This window comes from Delphinus delphis, chromosome 2 (genome assembly GCF_949987515.2).
Source record: "Delphinus delphis chromosome 2, mDelDel1.2, whole genome shotgun sequence".
Classification (NCBI taxonomy): domain Eukaryota; kingdom Metazoa; phylum Chordata; class Mammalia; order Artiodactyla; family Delphinidae; genus Delphinus; species Delphinus delphis.
Genome location: NC_082684.1, coordinates 168,218,328 through 168,239,020, shown reverse-complemented (window position 1 = coordinate 168,239,020; position 20,693 = coordinate 168,218,328). Strand labels below are relative to the sequence as shown.

The 20,693-nt window shown below is 37.6% G+C and overlaps 1 protein-coding gene across 1 annotated transcript in view; it reads right to left on the bottom strand.

The window, feature by feature from the left end:
• Positions 1–20,693, bottom strand: part of MYO3A (myosin IIIA) — a 170,355-nt gene that overhangs the window by 57,430 nt on the left and 92,232 nt on the right. The window contains exons 16-19 of the mRNA XM_060003164.1: positions 18,640–18,766; positions 14,738–14,948; positions 12,804–12,951; positions 385–538 (exon numbers count right to left, since the gene is read on the bottom strand). Coding sequence (XP_059859147.1) covers positions 385–538; positions 12,804–12,951; positions 14,738–14,948; positions 18,640–18,766 — 640 coding nt within the window. The remainder of the gene's footprint in view (positions 1–384; positions 539–12,803; positions 12,952–14,737; positions 14,949–18,639; positions 18,767–20,693) is intronic.

Below are 20,693 nucleotides of genomic sequence, written 5' to 3'. Positions count from 1 at the left end.
TCACAGATGAATTTATTTCCTCCCTGTTAGGTATCTCATTTCCAATTCTGGAGCTGTCCTTTTGCCCTGTCCTCCAATTTCTAGTTTTGGGCTGGATAATTACTAAGGTCATTTCTAACATAAAATCCTATGATTGGGGCTCTACCATAATATAAGGAGAAGTCCAATACTGAAACTTGTTTAATTCATCACTAAATATTTCACCCTATTATAAACATTCACTGGTCTAGGTATTAGATCCAAAGCCTCTTCCCCAAAGTTAGATACGCAGGCTTTGTCACAGCAATACTCTACTAGATATTTAAAAACATTTTTTTAAGTCATTCATAACTACATGACCGTATTACATGAAAACTATGTAGACATACTGAATTTAAAACTCACCTACAAGAGTTTGGTCGGTGGCCTTGGGAAATCTACACTCTTCATCGAGGAGGGACAGTAAACCCATTGGCTTCTGCAGGAACATATCTAGGAGAGGCCGGTTATCTTCGTATTCAATAACTCTAGCATCCACATCTTCATTTATGTATTCATTCTGTAACGGGACATGAGATGTACAGAAACACTTAAAATTTTGTGAACAATATGTAACTTGTCAGCAACTACCTAAAATTCTACTTTACACACATGATAAAAAATTACTCCCTACGACCTTGCCCTTAAGCTGAGGGTATCATTTTATTTCTCTCTCCCCAGAAGTGCCAGTTCATTAAAGTTAGCACTGATGATACTCAGGGTAGTAACAAAAAGTTTCTAGCTTCTATACTAGAATTACAGGCATCTCAAGTTTTCCAGATGCAGGAGACTATGTTGTTAATGAGCAGTAATAAAATCATGTTCCAGAATTGATAGAATATTAATTAGGTATATCTTAGGGTTACACTTCCCCCAATTTAAGCCTTTTATCTAAATTCAGAAATGCTGGATCTCTCAAGAACATAGTTTTTCAGTCATGATGACATTTACATTGTTTGGGGTGAACGGCTGTGGGTCACAGGAACAACCAATGGCTGGAGAACCAAGAACACGTAGGTTCCCATCTGGGCTCTGCCACCTGACGAGCCATATAGTCCTTTGGAATTTTCTTACTCTTTAAACTTCTGTTTTTTCATCTACTAAACAGAAGTAACAATCTCCATCTAACAAGGTAATAATATCTGGTGATCACGAGTAATCATTTGTGGTGGAGTATGACATAAATGCATAAAATAAAAACAATAATTACTGTAAGATGTTGGTACCAGCACAACATAGATACTGATGATCTATTTTACAAAAAGGACAAGAAGAATTGTGCTGTAGCTTTGCTTCTATGACTTTTGCCTTCATACTGGGTCCCCCTCACCCCCAGTGCTGCAATGTGTAAAAGACAGGACATAGACGACCTCTGAACTCGGACTTGTAGTGATGCTTACATGGCGGGTTCCCCCCACTTTCTCAGGTGATAAAGCAACTATTACTGGGGAAGTGTATCAAATAATTGCTGACTGGGGAAGAATGCCCTGCACCATTCACAAATGAAAGTTACAGGCTACTTTCATTACCATTTTAATATATTCTTTAATTCATTAAATATTTTCACTGAACACCTTATAATAAGGCACTGTGATGGGTGATAAAAGGATGTTTAAAACAAACTCTCTGTCCTCAGTGAATTTAAGATAAAATTTGAGTGATTAGTTTTGTAAATAAATACCCAAAATGCAAGGTAACACGGGATAGATAAATGCTAGGTACGATGTACTACAGGAGTTCAGAGAAAGAGAATTTATTTCTGGGATCTTCATGGATGAATTTAGCCAATGGCAGGTGGGGCATTTCATAAGCCAAAGTTTTAATCTCTGCTTTTGGGGCCTTATAAAATTGAAATCACAGTCAAGAGTGTCACCAGGAAAAAAAGTAAATGTATATTTTTAAATAAAACAAAATCTAATATGTAAAAATGAGGCAGAACCCACTGGTCTACAAGTTAGATCACCTGAAAGACCTTCAGTTTACCCAGTACAAAAAATGGAAACAATGTTTGAAGTTTCACGGCTTTTTCACTTGAAGGTAACCTTGGGAGATGTACACAGACCTAGAATTACGTGACTGTCAGACACATTATGCTGACAGCATATTATAGCTTAAATGGCAACTGCAAAGTTCAAAAGAGGTTTTGTATATTTTCTGTGGAAAGCGTTCAAGGTTATGGTCTAAATCAATGCATTTGTCACTTCTATTTGCCTGTGTCAAAATCCGCTGAGTGCTTCGGTGGCAGGTCATACAGAGCAGAGTAACTTGGAAAACAATGGGCTTAGACCTTTAAGATACTTGTTAGTATCTCCAGGCAAACCAATGGAGAAAAAATGCTGTTACTCAGGATTCACAAAGCACTCACTTTTAGTAAAGTTATCATGCCTGAAACAACATATTATGTATTTTTATGGCCGTAATGATTTCGAAATGTTCAGTTGTTTTTAAGTATATGTGGAGAAATGTAGCTCATGTAGCTACTCAGAAAGTCCTCTATGCCCTGTACATTAAACAAATACATTTAAAGCAGATGAGTAGAGCTGGTAACTACAGTAAAGCTGAGCTGTTCAACATAGATAATCCCTACTCTGTGGAGAGGCCCCCAATTCCCTTTTGAAAAAGGGATCATTTTAAGCATACATCAAGGAGAAAGGAAGTGAGAAGCCGTGGGTGTTAGAAAACCTCATGCCTGAAACAAGATCTCCTTGTTCTGCATTGAACTTTGAGTGTGAGGCGTGGAAGGACATAGCAGTAAGAGAGCCTATGGGAGATGCATCCGCAGCTACGGCCTCAACAACAAGCTTAAATACTTTGGGCCAGGAGGGATTTGAGATTACTACCTTGAGTCCTCAGACTCACACAGCAGCGTGGGAGGGTGGCCACCATAAACTGATAGGGCTGCAAGCTTCCACATGCTCCTAAGGCAGGTGAAAATGCAAGCGTGGACTGCCCAGCAAGGATCACCAACACAGTAAAGGCTCCACGCGTATCACTCAGGTCTCACCCCCTCGGAGAGCCCGTCTCCTGGTCTGAGCCAGCAATACCCATTCCTCCACTGGTCACTCTCCATCCCTGCCCTGTCCCAGCCACCATGCTTTAAATTACTTCACAGTATTTCTAGCATTTTCACTCATCCTCCCTCTCTCTCATTAGAATGAAAACTCCATGAGGACAGAACTTTTATTCCCCTCTGTACCCTTTTCCTCTGTCTCTAGGGAGACTTGGGTGTGTTAAATAAATTACACATGAATGAATGGAGCTCTGAGTGACTTTCCTGGGAAATTATCTTCTTTCTCCTCCCCCAGCTTTATTGAAATAGAATCGACACAGAACACTGTGTAAGTTTTAGGTGTACAATGTCTTGATTTGATACACTTATATACTGAAAAATGATGACCACCACAGAGTTAGCTAACAACTCCATCCCATCACATAATTACCATTTTTTTTTTTTGGTGAGAACATTTAAGATCTATTCTCTTAGGAACTTTCAAGTATACACAGTATATAGGCAGCCTAGCAGACTGCATCATCATGTAAAGGATAAACAGGTCTTACCTATCCCCCCAAAGCACCACGTTATCATTTTACTGTTGGAGAATATGTTTTTACTACCATCCGGTAGTTTTGGCTAAGTCTGAAGTTTCAAAAAGAGCTTTCCGAAATCAAGGTTTCAATCAAGGAGTTTGGCTTACATGGTATTTTCTTTCATGCAAGATGGGTATATGCAGAAACAGGGCACACTGAAGTCTTACACTGAACTTGCACCTGGGAAATGAAGTCATATCCTTCTCATGTAGGTAAGTCCATTACCTGACACTGCTCCAGTTTTAGGTAGTTTAGAATCTGGAAGTATTTTAACAGTTGGTTTAGAGGATCCTCAATATTTATTCTCCTGTGTTTGCTGTTTCAAGTCATAAATCACTATCTCTTATTTTTATAAGTTTAGTCCACTTTTTAATGATTCTCTGCTTCAAGTCATGGGAGAAGAATGAATGGGATTTATATCAGATGGTATTTGCAGTTCGCCTAGGTTTGTGGCACCGTCTCTGTGTAGATCGTTGCAGACAATGCTACATAGTGAAATTCCTTGAACATTTGTGGAGCACCTGCCATGTGTATATTTAGGGGCAGGTGGGACTGGGGAAGGTAGAAATAAAGATGAAAAAGGTAGAGTTCCTGCCCTTTAGAGCATAGCAAGAATGCTCTCTGCCTTTCCATTCCAACCTTTAAGTTACATCCTAGGATTTCTTTGCTTTTGCTATATTCTCTTTTTCAGTTGTTCCATCTCCTAGGTCTATATCCTTCCTGTTAGGTGGTCTCTAAGCTCTCCGGCTGTCACAGTCTCTGTCACCACTGCCACCTGCCTCAGTGTTACTGTTCTCTCCAGTCTCCTTCCTTCCAGACTTACGTTGATTCTCCTTGGCCTTTCATGTGAAAATACTGTCTCTCTCTCTTTTTCCTCCCCTCCTTCCCCTCTCCCTTCTTCCTTCTTTCTTTCTTCAACTAGATGGAGCATGTTTTCTTCTGTACAAGAGAATACTTTGTAAGTTCCTTGTTTCTTCTGAACTTCGCTTATTTGTTTGTTCGTGAGAATATCCTGGATGGGTATCAGAAGACCCAGATTCCGGCCCTGGCTTTGTCTAACCAGCCTGGAACGTTGGGCAAGTCACAGGGAGTCATTTGTATCTATGAAATATAAATGATCTATTTAGGTTTCTTCTGGTTCTAACATTTCAGAATGCCAAAACTGCCTGACTGTGTTGTAAAACTTAATGAATAAATGAATAAACGTTCTGTTGACAGAACATTTACAAGGGGGAAGAAGCCACATACACATTTATTCCCTGAAGCCTGTCTTTTAGTAAAAGAATTCCTACTCACCAACTTCTCATATGAGTGTACACACTCATGAAAATACTGCCCGCGTGGAAAGAAACCATTGAGAAGTTACTCACTCTAAGAGAAAGGCTTTATAGGTTGAAAATCTAGGATTTAGGGTGTTATCAGTACTCGAGGTGCACTGAGTATGTTTATTATAGTGAAAAAAGAAATTTTGCCACTCTTTATCTTGGAATAATTTCAAACTAACAGAAAAGGGGCAAGAACAGTACAAAGAATTCCCACGTACCCTTTACCCAAGTTCCCCGATCCCTAGCATTTTACTGCATTTGCTTTATCATTTGCTCTCTTTCTATATATACATATTATTTTTAGTAATAACATTTTACTGAAGTAGCTAAGTATTAAAAAAAAACTAAAAATGAAGAAAGCACAGTGGTAAATATGCATGCTGTAAAAATCTAAACTCTTGATGTTAAGTAAAATTTATGATTGGAAATCTATTTCTTTCGGTATTTTCTATTCAAAGCTGATATCAATGGTTTCGTTCATTTTTACGTTAATAGCAAGCCAAAGAGAATGTTGATCATCATTCACTTGAAATGACATAGGTCACTAATTCAGAATTTGACAAGTAAACTAATGAGAAAGTATTTTGCATAATTCCTAATAAAATATACATGTTATATTTTACATATATTTAAGAACTTTGGAGAAAGGAGATTTAAATGATGCTCTCTAGAAGAGCTTCCTTTTTCAGAAAAAGAGATATATACATTTTGAGATGAAAAGTTTCATCTAGTCACTTTTTGTATGTGGTACCTAACCTTGAAAAGTCTTTAAAAGCCATGAAGGATTTTACAAATTTATATTCTATTGACAGGTATTGGTTTAGGATAAGGAGGAATTTCGGTTAGGAATTCAGATGACATGTAGTTTTCTATACGCCGGGATCTCTTTCACCTTAAACTATTTTTGCTTTACTGTCATGTCTATGTCTTTACCAAAAAATTTTATTTCAGTTTGTCAATGCTATGTTCTAATCTTACATGTAGAAAACTATAGTAACTGTATACAGATTGATGCTCCTATAGTAACCGTATACGGATCGATGCTCCTATAGTAACTGTATATGATCGATGCTCCTACAGTAACCGTATACGGATCGATGCTCCTATAGTAACCGTATACGGATCGATGCTCCTCTAGTAACTGTATACGATTGATGCTCCTACAGTAACCGTATACGGATCGATGCTCCTATAGTTAACCGTATACAATTGATGCTCCTATAAGTAACCGTATACGGATTGATGCTCCTATAGTAACCGTATACGGATCGATGCTCCCATAGTAACCGTATACGGATCGATGCTCCTATAGTAACCGTATACGGATCGATGCTCCCATAGTAACCGTATACGGATCGATGCTCCCATAGTAACCGTATACGGATCGATGCTCCCATAGTAACCGTATACGGATCGATGCTCCCATAGTAACCGTATACGGATCGATGCTCCCATAGTAACCGTATACGGATCGATGCTCCCATAGTAACCGTATACGGATCGATGCTCCTATAGTAACCGTATACGGATCGATGCTCCTATAGTAACCGTATACGGATCGATGCTCCTATAGTAACCGTATACGGATCGATGCTCCTATAGTAACCGTATACGGATTGATGCTCCTATAGTAACCGTATATGGATTGATGCTCCTATAGTAACCGTATACGGATCGATGCTCCTATAGTAACCGTATACGGATTGATGCTCCTATAGTAACCGTATACGGATTGATGCTCCTCACTGTATATTTCACTCAAAATTATTTTTAATCATAATTAAAAGATTTTTAAAAATATTATCAAATTGTCAAAATAAGTACCACAAATCCTCATATCACATTCAGGGTGTTGGCCAACTTCACTGATAGAAAAGAAGCAGACTGAGTGCAGCATGGGTGTTGAGGGAGGGACGGGGAGGACCCAGGAGCCCAGGAGGCTGCCTGCGGGAGCCAGAGAGGGAGTGTGGCCCGCTCACAGCCAGGAGATGCTGCAGGGATGTGCCACGTGTAGCTACTCATTTGGGTACCAGCTTTCATGCTCACTTAGTAGGTGAGAAGTTTAAGGAACATTTGTGTGTGATCTCAAACAGTAGCCTAAAATTTGGCCAAGCATTTATAAAGGAAGATTTATTGCATACCAAGGGTTTCTTAAATGTACAGCTGTCTTAATGCTTAAGGAAAATGCCTGTAAAATTGCCTTTATCCCTTGGAGAGCTCACATAAGACAAATGCCACCACCATCACACACATATGGCGTGTGCAACAGGGAAGAGAGCTGGATATAAGATAAAAATTCACACTTTGCAAGCAAAACAATTTGAAGACATTTATAAGGGGTTTGTTTCGAATTACCCACATATTTTTTTACCAGATGACTGATTCTTTTTACTTTATGATGATAAAAAACGTTGCAAGCATAGATACTATGTAATTGAACGAATCTTTGTTCTTTGTAATTGCCACAAATTATGTGTTGGAGCCCACATTCAAATCCTCAAAAGCTTTAAACTTTAGGATATGAACAGCTGGAGATAAAATTCATACACATCAGTTTCTGTGAGAAGCCAGAGCCATAATTGCAGTTATTGTTTCCATTTCGTGCTGTAAATAGCTTCCTGCTTATAAGATGACTTCTGACTTTTAATTTTAAACCCATGAGTGCATACATAAATTATATATGTATATACATGTATGCCTATATTTTAGCAAAACAAATATTAATAGCTCATTTTAAAAACACACTTTAGGGACTTCCCTGGTGGTGCAGTGGTTAAGAATCCGCCTGCCAATGCAGGGGACACGGGTTCAAGCCCTGGTCTGGGAAGATCCCACATGCTGCGGAGCAACTAAGCCCGTGCACCACAACTACTGAGCCTGTGCTCTAGAGCCCGCAAGCCACAACTACTGAGCCTGTGTGCCACAACTACTGAAGCCTGTGCGCCTAGAGCTGGTGCTCTGCAACAAGAGAAGACACCACAATGAAAAGCCTGCACGCCGCAACTAGAAAAATGCCCTCGCGCAGCAATGAAGACCCAATACAGCCAAAAAAAAAAAAAAAAAACCCCAAAAAACTTTAGCTCAGTTAACAGTCAGAAAAATGTGCTGCACTAATGGATCAGAACGCTTATCCTAGGTATAGATGGGCATATGAGGAAGTAGAGTGAATTTTCAGGATTCTAGAGCAATGCTTTGTAGTATCATACGTGAGTTCTGGGCCTAAAGAACAATGGCATTTATTCCAATTCAAACTCATGCCCACGGGGGACTAATCCATCGTTAGTGTTCATTGAGCTCCCTTTCATATGGAAGAAAACCAGAAAATAAGCAAAAACAAACCCAACAAAAGCAAAGTCTTGGCTACAAATTACCATGGAGATTCAGTGTGAGGGCTATTTGGAAAAGATGCCTCCCTTATTAGAAATGCGATGGCTTGTTTGCTGCTCTTTGAACTGCTAATTAAAAGCTTTTTGAAAAATATGGAAGTAAACAATGTGCATAAAATAATGCTCTACACATCAAATAGGGAAGGCTGAAATATGAATACTCTATTTGTGGAATTAATAAAGTTGACAGAAAAGTATACACTTTTCAGTTGCAACTTATTTAGCAGAGCTTGATTGAGTCTTGAATTTTAAAAGATTACAACCATATTCCTCATCACCTATTTGCAGGGGAGGGGACCTAGATTATTATCTAACTTTCAAACTACTGTTTTCAGACATAAATTGTTCCTTTAAATTTTATTAAAGTCAAATGGTTCTTCTAGTGCTGTAAAAGTATGGAAGCTTCCAATGTTATATTCAAATATTAGCTTCAAATGAAATATCAAACCAGACAATTTTCAGAAGCTATATATTATACACATTAGAAAAACAATACTACTCTAGACCTACTGTCTTAGACATTCTAAATATCTAGATAGTAAGGAGAAAAAAGATACAAGTTCTGGATGCTCTTGGTTGTGGGTTGAGATTACGAGGAATATAATTTATGTCCATAGAAATGTAGGTTTTGAGAAGAAAAGAGGCATAGCTGCCAGTGAGTTAAAAATGAGGTTCCCGGGCTTCCCTGGTGGCGCAGTGGTTGAGAGTCCGCCTGCCGATGCAGGGGACACGGGTTCGTGCTCTGGTCTGGGAAGATCCCACATGCCGCGGAGCGGCTGGGCCCGTGAGCCATGGCCGCTGAGCCTGCGCGTCTGGAGCCTGTGCTCCACAACGGGAGAGGCCACAACAGTGAGAGGCCCGCGTACCGCAAAAAAAAAAAAAAAAAAAAAAAAAAAAAATGAGGTTCCCAGGGACTTCCCTGGTCGCCCAGTGGAAAAGACTCCGCACTCCCAACGCAGGGAGCCCGCGTTCGATCCCTGGTCAGGGAACTAGATCATGCATGCTGCAACTAAGAATTTGCATGCCACAACTAAGGAGCCTGCATGCCGCAACTAAGACTGCATGCAACCAAATAAATAAATAATTTTTTTTTTTAAATGAGGTTCCCAGATTTAGGAATATGTTTCAAAAGGTATACAAATGGTTAGTTGGAGGCAACCATTCTGAGAAACAAAACTATCCACTCAACAAACTATGGATTAGGTCACTGTCATAAAGTCTTTCACTAAACATGTTTTACTATAGTCTATTGATTATTGTTTTAATAGAAAGTAATAGGAAAATGATATTCAAAATACCTTCATAACCAACTTTACTGTACATCACATGCAAACAGAATTGGGGCAAAACAGGAAACGCCTTTAGCTAAACTTTATGTCCCAATGTTGTAGGACTGACGATAAAGATAATATTTGTTGATTAAAGCAGAACCAGAAGTGGTTTCATCTGTGTAGATGCTACCCAAGGTTTGTGTCTTGCTCAGATTGGATAGATCATTTGTATGTCCATGAAACTGAGAACATTACGTCTTCCTGATAAGCAATAACAGCTTTACTAAGCGAAGGAGCTCTTAGGTCAAACCTATGATTACATTTGACCAGAAGAAGTGTGACCATGATTTTAATTAATGATTTGGCTTAAGTAGCTGTTTCTTATGTATAGAAATTGGTGTAAATGTGCTCCCTTTATCTGTGGTAGCTAATACGTACAGCTACATAAGCATTTCTCAGTTACAATTTTTGCTTTCACACGTAAGTGACAGAGTGAAAGAAAAAGAAACCCAAACAGGTGCACACACACGTTAAAACCAACAGAATCTCCGACTACTCCTGTGTCCACCAGAGCACAGATTCACTGACCTGATCACTCAGTTGCCAATGCTTGGTCCGTAAGATTATGAAGTAGGGATGCTTGGGTCGTTACCCTAGGAAGGCAATTGAAAGGACTGGGAATGGCCTTAATTCCTCAAAGTGCTTTGCATAATCTTGGATCCTAGTTACATTTTTAATTCGTTGGGGCAATTTTGACTTGGTTTTGTCTTGAAAGCCTCTCAAGGATATTTTTAAAGGAGCCATATTAGAGTAGTTTCATTTGCAGCAAGCCCAAAGACAAAACAGTTAAGAGCATTAGGATGATGAATGAAATTCAAGGCTATCAATCAAAGTGAACTGTAAACTACAATTTCATAAAAAAGTGAAAAGCAAATAATTATTGAAAGATACGTACACGGGTTTAAAGGGTAGTTCCAATAAAATCAGGTTCTAACCTCAACCCCCCCAAAGAGGAGAATAATAGAAGTCTGCTAACACAAGTTGTTAATTAATTACTCAGATGGGGAAATACACAAAGACGCACCTGGTCCCATGAAGCAAGTAATCCTAATAGATCCCTATCAAAAAGTCCAAACCAAAAAAAATTTACTTATTTCAATTTCTGGTTAGAATGGATTCTGTGAACACTGTGAGTCATTAAAGCAAGATGACGTTGATTAATAAATATTTATTGAGCATTTGCTATATGTCAGGCTCTGAAGATACAAAAAGAATTAATACACAATCCCACAATCCTTGACCTCAAGGAGTCTTCAGCCTAGTGAGAGAGAGCAAAAACGGAAACTAAATACTGTGATGTCAAATGTCAAATGTTTTTACTGGACCATAAGGGAGGGAGGAGTAAGAATAAGTCTCACTGATTTTTTGGATTTCAGAAATGAGAAATGAAATGTAACATAACATTTTTGGGCTTGAGTAAGCTGGTGGACAGAGATGCCATTCTCTAAGAAAGAATATAAGTGGGAGGGAAAGATGATGGGTTCAATTCTGGATAAAGTTCTGGAAGCTGTCCTAATCAGGGGAGGTTTAGAGAGAGGCATGGGCTGGAGGTGAGGACTGAAGCATCCCTAGCATTTAGGGAGTAGTTGAAATACTGGAAATAGATTCTTTCCTAGTGAATATAAGAAGAGGTCAAAAATGGAACCCATTGGGAGCTAGCATTTAGGGCAGTAATTGGCTGCACATTGGAATAGACTGGGAACCTTTGAAAAATAGTGATAGCTAGGTCTCATTCGACGATATCTGACTTAATGGGTGTGGGATAGGATCTGAGCACCGGGATTTTACCCAAGTGATTCAAATATGTAGCCAGGGTTAAGAACCACTGATCTATGGGCTGGTGCAGGAAGAGTAAAGGAGGAACCCATCAGTGAGCAAGAGAAACAGAAAGCGTGTTAGGGATGACAAAAGAGGGATTTTCCAGAAACAGGAATCTGTCAACAGGGTTGACAATAATAATGTGGAGACTAAAATGTTTCTGATACTAATGAGTGATGAGATTAAGAAGCGCCCTTCCAGTAGCCAGATACTACGGACTCAATGTACCCAGGCGGGGAAGAAATCAATACATTACAGTGAAGGTTGAATATGTTTTCAAGGAGCCTGGCTATGAAGGGAAGGGGGAGGGCCATGGCTGCAGACATAGCAGGCTGGAGAAGGGCTCTGTTTTTAAAGACTTTAAAGGATTTCATCATATAACTAGGCCAAAGGATGGCGCTACTGGAGAGGAGTGGAGAAGGGGTAGAGGGAGAGGGTGAGAGAATGAGTATGTGATGAACAAGAATCTGGGGTAGATGAGAGCTGTGCAAACACAGATAAAATCTTAAATTTATGTCCCTTTTTTGACCTAAGAAATGTCACAATCCAAACATTTTGTGCAACCACTGTTTTCAAGATGCGATCTCAAAGTAAATTTGTAATAAGCCTAAATATTTTGAAGCAAAAGAGGTTCATGTACCTCTAATTTATCTCAAATTTAAACAAAAACCTCAGTTTTAATCAGTAAACACAAAACAATTTAATATTATTTAAAGGAGAAATAGCACACTAAATGATATAAAATACTACTATTTCTTTTAGACTTGATTAACTAAATAATTTTAACACTAACGTTTTGCCAAATGCAATGCAAGTGAGTTTCTGACTTTTGAAGCTGAATCATTATTACACATTGTACTGTGACAAAATTACCGTTGCATGGCATTTACATTAAATCCATTATCTTGCATTCTGCTGCCTAGCAACTGGAATTCTGAAGTTTAATGCATTTTAGATGGATATTTACATTTCAAACAGAATTTCAGCTATGCAGTCTACAGAAAGAGAAAGAGCTAGACACATCTGCTTACTTAAATTTCCAAAGGAAACTTCTTTGTTTGCAAGGACTCAGACGTGCTAAGTTTTGGAGAAGAGTCCAGTGATTTTTGGTGGAGTACACTCAGCATCACGTATCAAGACACACTACATTCATACCAGCTTTTGGGCTTGTTTTTGTTTTTATAATGAGCATGGAGAAAAGGAAATCTTCTTTTGGTCTTTATTAAATGTTTCAGGCTTTCAATCTATGATTTAGATCCTGCTTCATAGTACAATTCTCCACAGAACACACACACTGCATGCATCTATACTATATATAACAAAGCACCTCAACTTACCTGTTCCCAGGCGAACACGTGTTGATTGAAATAAAACTGAATTTGTTCATTTGCAATGTTAATGCACAGCTGCTCAAAGGAATTTTTTTTGAAATTTTCAAAGCCAAATATATCCAGAATGCCAATGCTTAGCTCATCATCATTCCCACTGGAAGATTGAAGAGGCATTATTTTGAGTTCTTATTTATTTTCTTAGGAGGTAATTCAAAGCAGGGTATCTCAGTGTCACTTCTGTGATTTAGCTAAGAAACTACTACCAGGACATAGAGTGAAAATTTTTTCTTTCTTTTTTTTTTTAAATTTTTTTAACATCTTTATTGGAGTATAATTGCTTTACAATGGTGTGTTAGTTTCTGCTGTATAACAAAGTGAATCACCTATATATATACATATTCTCCATATTTCCTCCCTCTTGCGTCTCCCTCCCACCCTCCCTATCCCACCCCTCTAGGTGGTCACAAAGCACCCAGCTGATCTCCCTATGCTATGTGGCTGCTTCCCACTAGCTATCTATTTTACATTTGGTAGTGTATATATGTCCGTGCGAAAATTTTCTTAATTGAAAAAGTCTCCCTCCACAGAACATTAACTAGGTAGCATTCATTTTAATACGTAGACAGTATAATATTTTCCTTGTGCTACAGAAACTACTCCTAGAGTCATGAATCACAGGGAAAACCTAGCCAGCGCTCAGAATATAGTATGAATGTGTTCAGTAAAAACCATACCAGAAAAGCAAAAATTCAGTGAAAGAGTATTTAGTCTCTCATTTTAGGACAATCAAAACATCCTGCTAAAGATATTTTACTTATTTTAAAGAACTGTTATTTGGTTTTTAATTATCCACTCATAATTTTTAATATGGGATGAACAGTAACCTGGAGAAAGATATAAATATATATTAATTTATATCATAATGAAATAATTTAAAATACAATTCAATACTATTTCACAATTCAATATTCCAGATGCAACTTTGCCCTGCTCCTCCACAATGGTTACCTCTGTTCACTAATTTTGAGGGAGAGAGACTTAAGAACGTTATTCCTCGATGTTCTTAACTCTCTTGGATAGTCTGAATGCTACTATGGTGTGGTGTGTATTTTAGTGGAAAAATAACAGTGAATTACACCCCTGAAATGTATATGAAATGGTCTTTTATGCTTAGTAAGCAAGTGTGAAAGAGGTGATCTTAAGGTAGGAATCCACCATATTTTTCACATACCAATTTCTAAAGATTATATAATTTACAGGAGAACAAGGCTTTGGATGTAAATGTAAGGATATATCTCGGCACAATCCCTGGTGTACAGAGAGCACTCAATGGTGGCTGCGATTTCAGATAAGGCACTAGACAGGCTGGAGACTTAAGTTGCACTTTGCATCTGTTATGGTCAGATAACACTACTGTTCACATCTTGCTCTATCACTTATTAGCTATCTACAGCATTTCTTAACCAAATTTCATTGAAGATCATATGTACCCCTGCTGGGTTATAATGAGAGTTAAACTGTGAAAAGAAAGTTTTCCTTTGCCTTGAAAATTTAATTCAATCCCTCAAAACAAAGACAAAGAACTGCTGAATAGACATTCTCTGCAAGTAAAAAATGGTATATGCTTCACAGTACACCTTCTAATTAAAAGAACATATAAATTGACAGCAAGAAGTCACATTAAAAAATCACTTTCTATTATGTTTATTCATGTTGCTACAGTTTCTGTGTCCCAGCAGTTTTAAAGTTTTATAGCTACCTGATGCAATGAAGTGGCACCATTAGGAAATAAAGCAGAGCTTAAACTAGAAACAAAAGTTTAATAACTAAATGACACCAATTAGAAACATTTTCAAAGGGACTCACAGACAAATCAGTAAATTAGAAAACAGATTTACATCACCTGACGTTTGGGGAACAAGTTCTATAAAGTTTTTTACCTGGGTGATGCGTTGTGCTTCAGTAAGCTGTTAATGCAATTGACTATCCAACTAAACAGGCGTCCATATAAAGTTTTCGCTGTCGCATCCCTGACGTCAGTAGCTTTCTCTACAGTATTGGGTCGTATGATGGTTTCTCCTCTAGTGACCACACAGTGGGAGGTGAGAGCTTCTTGTAGCTCATCTGCTTGAATGCAAAGCAAAGAAGCAGCTAAAAATAAATAAACATGTGTTGTTAGATGATATGATGACAATGATGTCGTTTCCCAGAGAATGAAAATGTCTTAATTCACCTTCTTCAAATGACATGAAATAAACATGTGAAGGTTTTATAATATAAAAAGAATATCCTATTCAATAGGAGCCCTGTGTTTCTTCTAGATCATCTTTCTCTGCTTATCTCGACTGGTCAGCTATAGGCTGTTGTATAATACAGCACAACCCAAACTGAGCTGGCTGATAGAGTGACCTTCCACACAAACCAGTGGTGGTTTAGGTGACGCCAAACACAGTTTCACTGAATTATGTTAAAATATTTAAAAACATAATGAACAGTTCTGCTATCATTTGGATGCCATTATTATAGACACATTTTCAAAACATGGAAATTAATTGTAAAGTTACCTCGACTTCAGAGATATACCCAAACAAATGCATTTTAAGTAACTTCTGCAAGATGGAAACAAACGAGCATAAAACATCTTGACATTCATATACTTTTTAATCATACTACTGTTTTTCAGTTATATATGTCAATGACTAAAGTTTGTTAAAACTTATTGCCTGAACAAATATTTAATATTTAATTAAATATCACAGGTAATTTTAACTCAGTGAACAAAACTCATTGTTGCATATAATAAACATCCTTAACCCAAACTATTACAGGACAGACAGGCTGACTTCTCAAATCAGTCGTTCTGCTTTTAAAATATTTTGAACATTTTAAATTTAGTTTTAGCACTTGGGACAAGATATTTCTTGGTTATGTTGCTAAAATTGTTGAACCTTATTTAAACAAAATATTTTTTCACAATGTAGAAGTAATATAAGCTTAATACACAAATCCTACCTTCAGAGAAAACATTCTGCGTTTCTTTCCTTCTAGGCATGTTTATTACCGCTATTCTGCACATACATTTTACCTTAATAGCTTAAGCATTTCCCATTTTGTTGAATACTGTTTGTTGATATAATTTTAATTTGCTGCATAATATTCTGACATATATAATAACATATCAATTTTTAAATTGTTGCATATTTAGGTTGCTTCCATATATTCACAATTGTAAAGAATGCTAGGATGAATGTTTTGGGCATGAATCTGTGCTTCTGTCTTGTATTATTTTCTTAGCATAAACTGCCTAAATTCAGCAATTGGTTGAGTATATATATAAACACTTCTAAGCCTTTTGATATATTCTATTTAGCTGCTCTTCAAAAACTCTGAACCAACTGTACTCCTACCAGCCAATTGAAAGGTAAATAATTTCAACACAATTTCATGGACACCAGGGATTATTATTTTTAAAAAGAATGCTTTCTTCTTTCACTTCGACTCCTAGCAAAGCTGAATACTTTCTTCTTTGCATATTTTTATTAGTGATTTGTGGTTCTTACTTTGTAAACTGCCACACTTTCATTTTCTTATTTTGTAAACTGCCTATTTTTCATTGATATATTCATCTCTTCCTAATCAATTTATAAGAGTTTAAAGAGAATAATGCTTTGATATATATATTGCAAGTATTTTCCCTCATTTTTCATTTGCATTACAATTTAATTTATTTTCCTTTTTTTGGTATGAAAGCTTTAATTTTTATGTTGTCAAATATCCACTTAAAAAATTATTTCTGCTCTTGGTTTTCTGCACATAAAGTCCTTCAAGTCTTTTCTCATCTCAGGATTATATAAATGCATTTTGTCCTGTACGTTTATGTATATATGTATTTATTTACTTATTTGCATTTAAATTGATAGACATCTGGAATACACTTTGGTATATGGCGTATGAGAAGGATTCAAACTCCCCCTCCTCCAAATGGTCGGCCAGTTGCTTGTCCCTACAACACTGATTCCCTAGTGATTTGTAATGCCTTTCTGGTAATTCTACTTCGCTCTGTTTCTGAATAATGTCTCCTATTGACTGGTATGTCTATTTCTATTCCCCCATTATTCATTAATTTGACATATGTTTATTTATTGAACATCTACTACATGCCAGGTGTTTTACCTGGGGATATACTGCTAAGTAGAACCCCTTTTAAGACAAAGTTCTCATCTTGATGGTCTTTATCCAGAGGGAATGAGAAGCTAATCAAGAAGAACAAGTGGGAAGATAGAGGGGGAGAAGGAGAGGGACAAGGATGGGAGAGGAAGGCTGAGAGACACCACGGATACATGTGTTAAGTGGTTCCTGAATGAACTGTGGAGGACAACCTGGAAAAGTTCAAGAATTAACGTGCAGTGAACAACTGGGTGGTCACTTAGTGCAGGTGAGAGGTGATATGTCTTAGATGAGAATAATGATGATGGAGAGAAAGACAAGAGGTCATATTTGGGAGAGAGTTTTGGGATAGAATGGACAAAACTGGTGCCTGACTGAAACCATGCACCTGTAAAATCATCTGGAAACATGGCCCTGGTTTGGAGATAATTCCTTGTAACTTTAATTACAAATCACTTTAACGTAAATTAGTAAAATTTCTATTTTCCATGAGTGCTTTAATTAGTTTTAACTATATTCATATTAATACTAACCTTCTGTGACCCATATGACTGTCTCCTGCTATACGGAAATGGGTTTCCAATCATCAAAATCATTTTTCAGTTCGGTAGTTTCTAAGTGTACTCATATTTACGACATAGCTCTATTGCAACTCATTCTGTTGGCTGCTGATAACTCTTGTAATTATGATCAGATGGTGAGGTTTGAATCTTATCATTGGCGTTTTCTGGCAATTCCTTCCACTTCTGATAACCTAATATCATATGTGCCAATTAAGTTTTCCTTATATATAAAAAGCCAGAACAGGTTTCCAGGTACCTGCCAATCATTACATGCCAACCTCAGACGCTTGTTCTGCTGTATTACCAAGCTGGTGGGATGGAGATGATGGGGATTTGGGGACAGATCCAAACCAGGGTGGCCCTCTGAAATTATCCTAAATTATCATTCTGTTCCTGAGTAAGTATAAATCAGAAAAAAGTATATAAACAAAATTTTATAACATTATTTCCTAGGTTATGAATGAAACTTTAACAAATCTGGAATTGTGGAGGCATATGACAACACTAAAAATAAAAATTAGGGTATATTCTAAATTAAAAAACTTTGCCACTGGACGGTATCAGTGAGAAACCTTAAATTATTAAAATAATTCATCAAACTCTGCCAGTAAGAGAAAAGCTGATTTGAAGCAAATACCGTGATGTACTTTTCTTGCATAGAAAATGACTCCAAAATTGATCAACCCAAGATGAATGTGTGTAAAAAATCCATCCAGTACGAAAATAAATATTCAGGTCTTTATTACTTATAAAATGATACTGATGCCAAATTGTTATCACAATAACAACTTTAACTCTTTTTCAGATCAGTTTGCTAAATTTTAATTACGCTTTCTGTGTTTTTACATTGAAATGTAAATAGCTCCTAAAATAATCATGAAAGCCTAGCCTTTAGAAATGTTTTCTACAGTAATTACTTAATTTGTAGCCATGAAGATCTGTTTTAAACAGTGGACTTTGAACACTCCATTTGACACAAATTGAATCTGAGTATTCATTTTTAGGATTCCAAAAAAGTACAACTGCTTGAAGTTATCCCTATGTGACACTTTCAGTATGTCATCAGACTTTTTTTAGGAGTTCAGTTTTGAATGCAAGATAATAAAACTCACAGTTCTCCAGAGCTGCATGATTAGAAATGTGGCTCTTGTCAATCTGGTGTTCGGTTGCCACAGAAGAAAATTCAATGTTTCCAACGTTCAGGATTGCAGCCAGTATACTGTATACACTTCCAAGTTGCTGAAACACAGCACAGAAATGTTAGCATCATTCTCCCCTTGAGTACAGCAAGGCAGTGCCTGTGGCTGCCGACAGACTGGGGAAGAATCTTTAGGATCCAGCATAACAAGGTTATCCCACAGACTATGACGTCAAACTAAGAGAAGTCAACTGGCTTCCCTGGTCCTCTCATTCTCTTCAAATCATCGATGTTGGCTGAATTATGGCATTCAAGAATTGTAACTTTTTATGTATGTTGAATGAAGACAACTAGGTATCAAATTATCATTTTTAAATTATTATCAAATGACTAACTAAAAGGGAATTTTATGCCCCTCCCATGCTGACTAAAACCAATTTTTAAAAATAAAGTGTTTCACAGAAATTCAACACTGTGTGATGCTTTAAATACTTTAAAATTTACTTCACAAATATTATTTGATCACAACTGAAGCCATAACTGATAATCCAAAGAAAATGTACTAGCTTGTGATTTTAGACTGTTATAAGAAATGTAAGCAAAATTAAAGTAGGAAAAAAAAAAGGCATTCTTAGACAAAAGACTTGTGACTTTGTGCAAAGGGAAACAAATAAAATTCCTGTCACGACGCGATAAAAACTGCCTTTAAATGAGTTGACTCATAAAACTACTAATCATTTATCTTAAAACTATGGCAGGAAAATGGCTTAGGAAATCATGGGTTTTGAAAAGTTTTAAGAGTTTTCCAATTTGTGTTATTTGTAGAGAATATCTGATTTTGATTTGCCTGTCACTTTGCCTGGCCTGTGCTGAATCACAAATGTACAAGTAAATTGTAAACCCCGAAATATTGAAAGGGAAACCTACACCATGGGTACTGTTGGCACCAACCGGAGAAAGACAAGGGGGGAGAGACAGAATGAGAGAGAAAAAGAGAGAGAGAGAGAGAGACACTCTCTGTATTGGAGAGTCACCAAAATTGTGCAGCCGTAAAATGTGTAGGCAGCAAGCTGCGATTAAAGGATGTGAAAATCAAGCCATTTAACTTGATTGTGCAAGTTGCCTCTTTCCAAAGTGAAACTGAAGCAGCTATGGACAAAAGACATATCCAAGGCTTCCCTGGTGGCGCAGTGGTTGAGAGTCCGCCTGCCTATGTAGGGGACACGGGTTCGTGCCCCGGTCCGGGAAGATCCCACATGCCGCGGAGCGGCTGGGCCCGTGAGCCATGGCCGCTGAGCCTGCGCGTCCGGAGCCTGTGCTCCGCAACGGGAGAGGCCACAGCAGTGAGAGGCCCGCGTACCGCAAAAAAAAAAAAAAAAAAAAAAAAATCCAAACAAGCCAGTGAGATGACATTAAAAAAAATCACTAGTGGGATAAAAAGGAAGTAAACACCTACTCAGTTTAATTCCACTGTCTCCAAAGCGGGACAGTCTGCCCTGTTAACAGTCTGAGGCTTTGTTTTTAGGGGGGAGACCAGCACATTCTAGGAGAGTCACCCTGAACTGGACTAAAAGTCTTCACAAGATATTTAGCAGTGATTGTGCTTCAGCTCCAGAAACAGATGTTATGTTTTCCTTTAACCTAAGCTCTATGTTTGGATGTTCAGTAAACACTGAATATGTTTAAATTTGGAACATCCAGTTTTACATAAATGAAATATGTTTGTCACTAGATGCTAACTGCTAGACTGGTTTCATTTTAATGTGACTAAACATTGCTCTACCAGGCAATGGAAAGCAGTTGAGGCAAATATAAGTGAAACATTGCCTCTAAGGACTGGGACTTGGAAGTAATAAACAAACCAATTAAAAATGGTTCCCTACTTCTAAGTCAGCAACCTCTGGGGGAAGGAACTGGTAAGGAGATAAGCTCTTCTGCTGATGTGAAGCAGGGAAAAGTACTACAAAGGGGCCCAGCCCCGGGTCGGCAGCAGGACCTGCTTGCGTGGCGGACAACATGCTTCCTGTT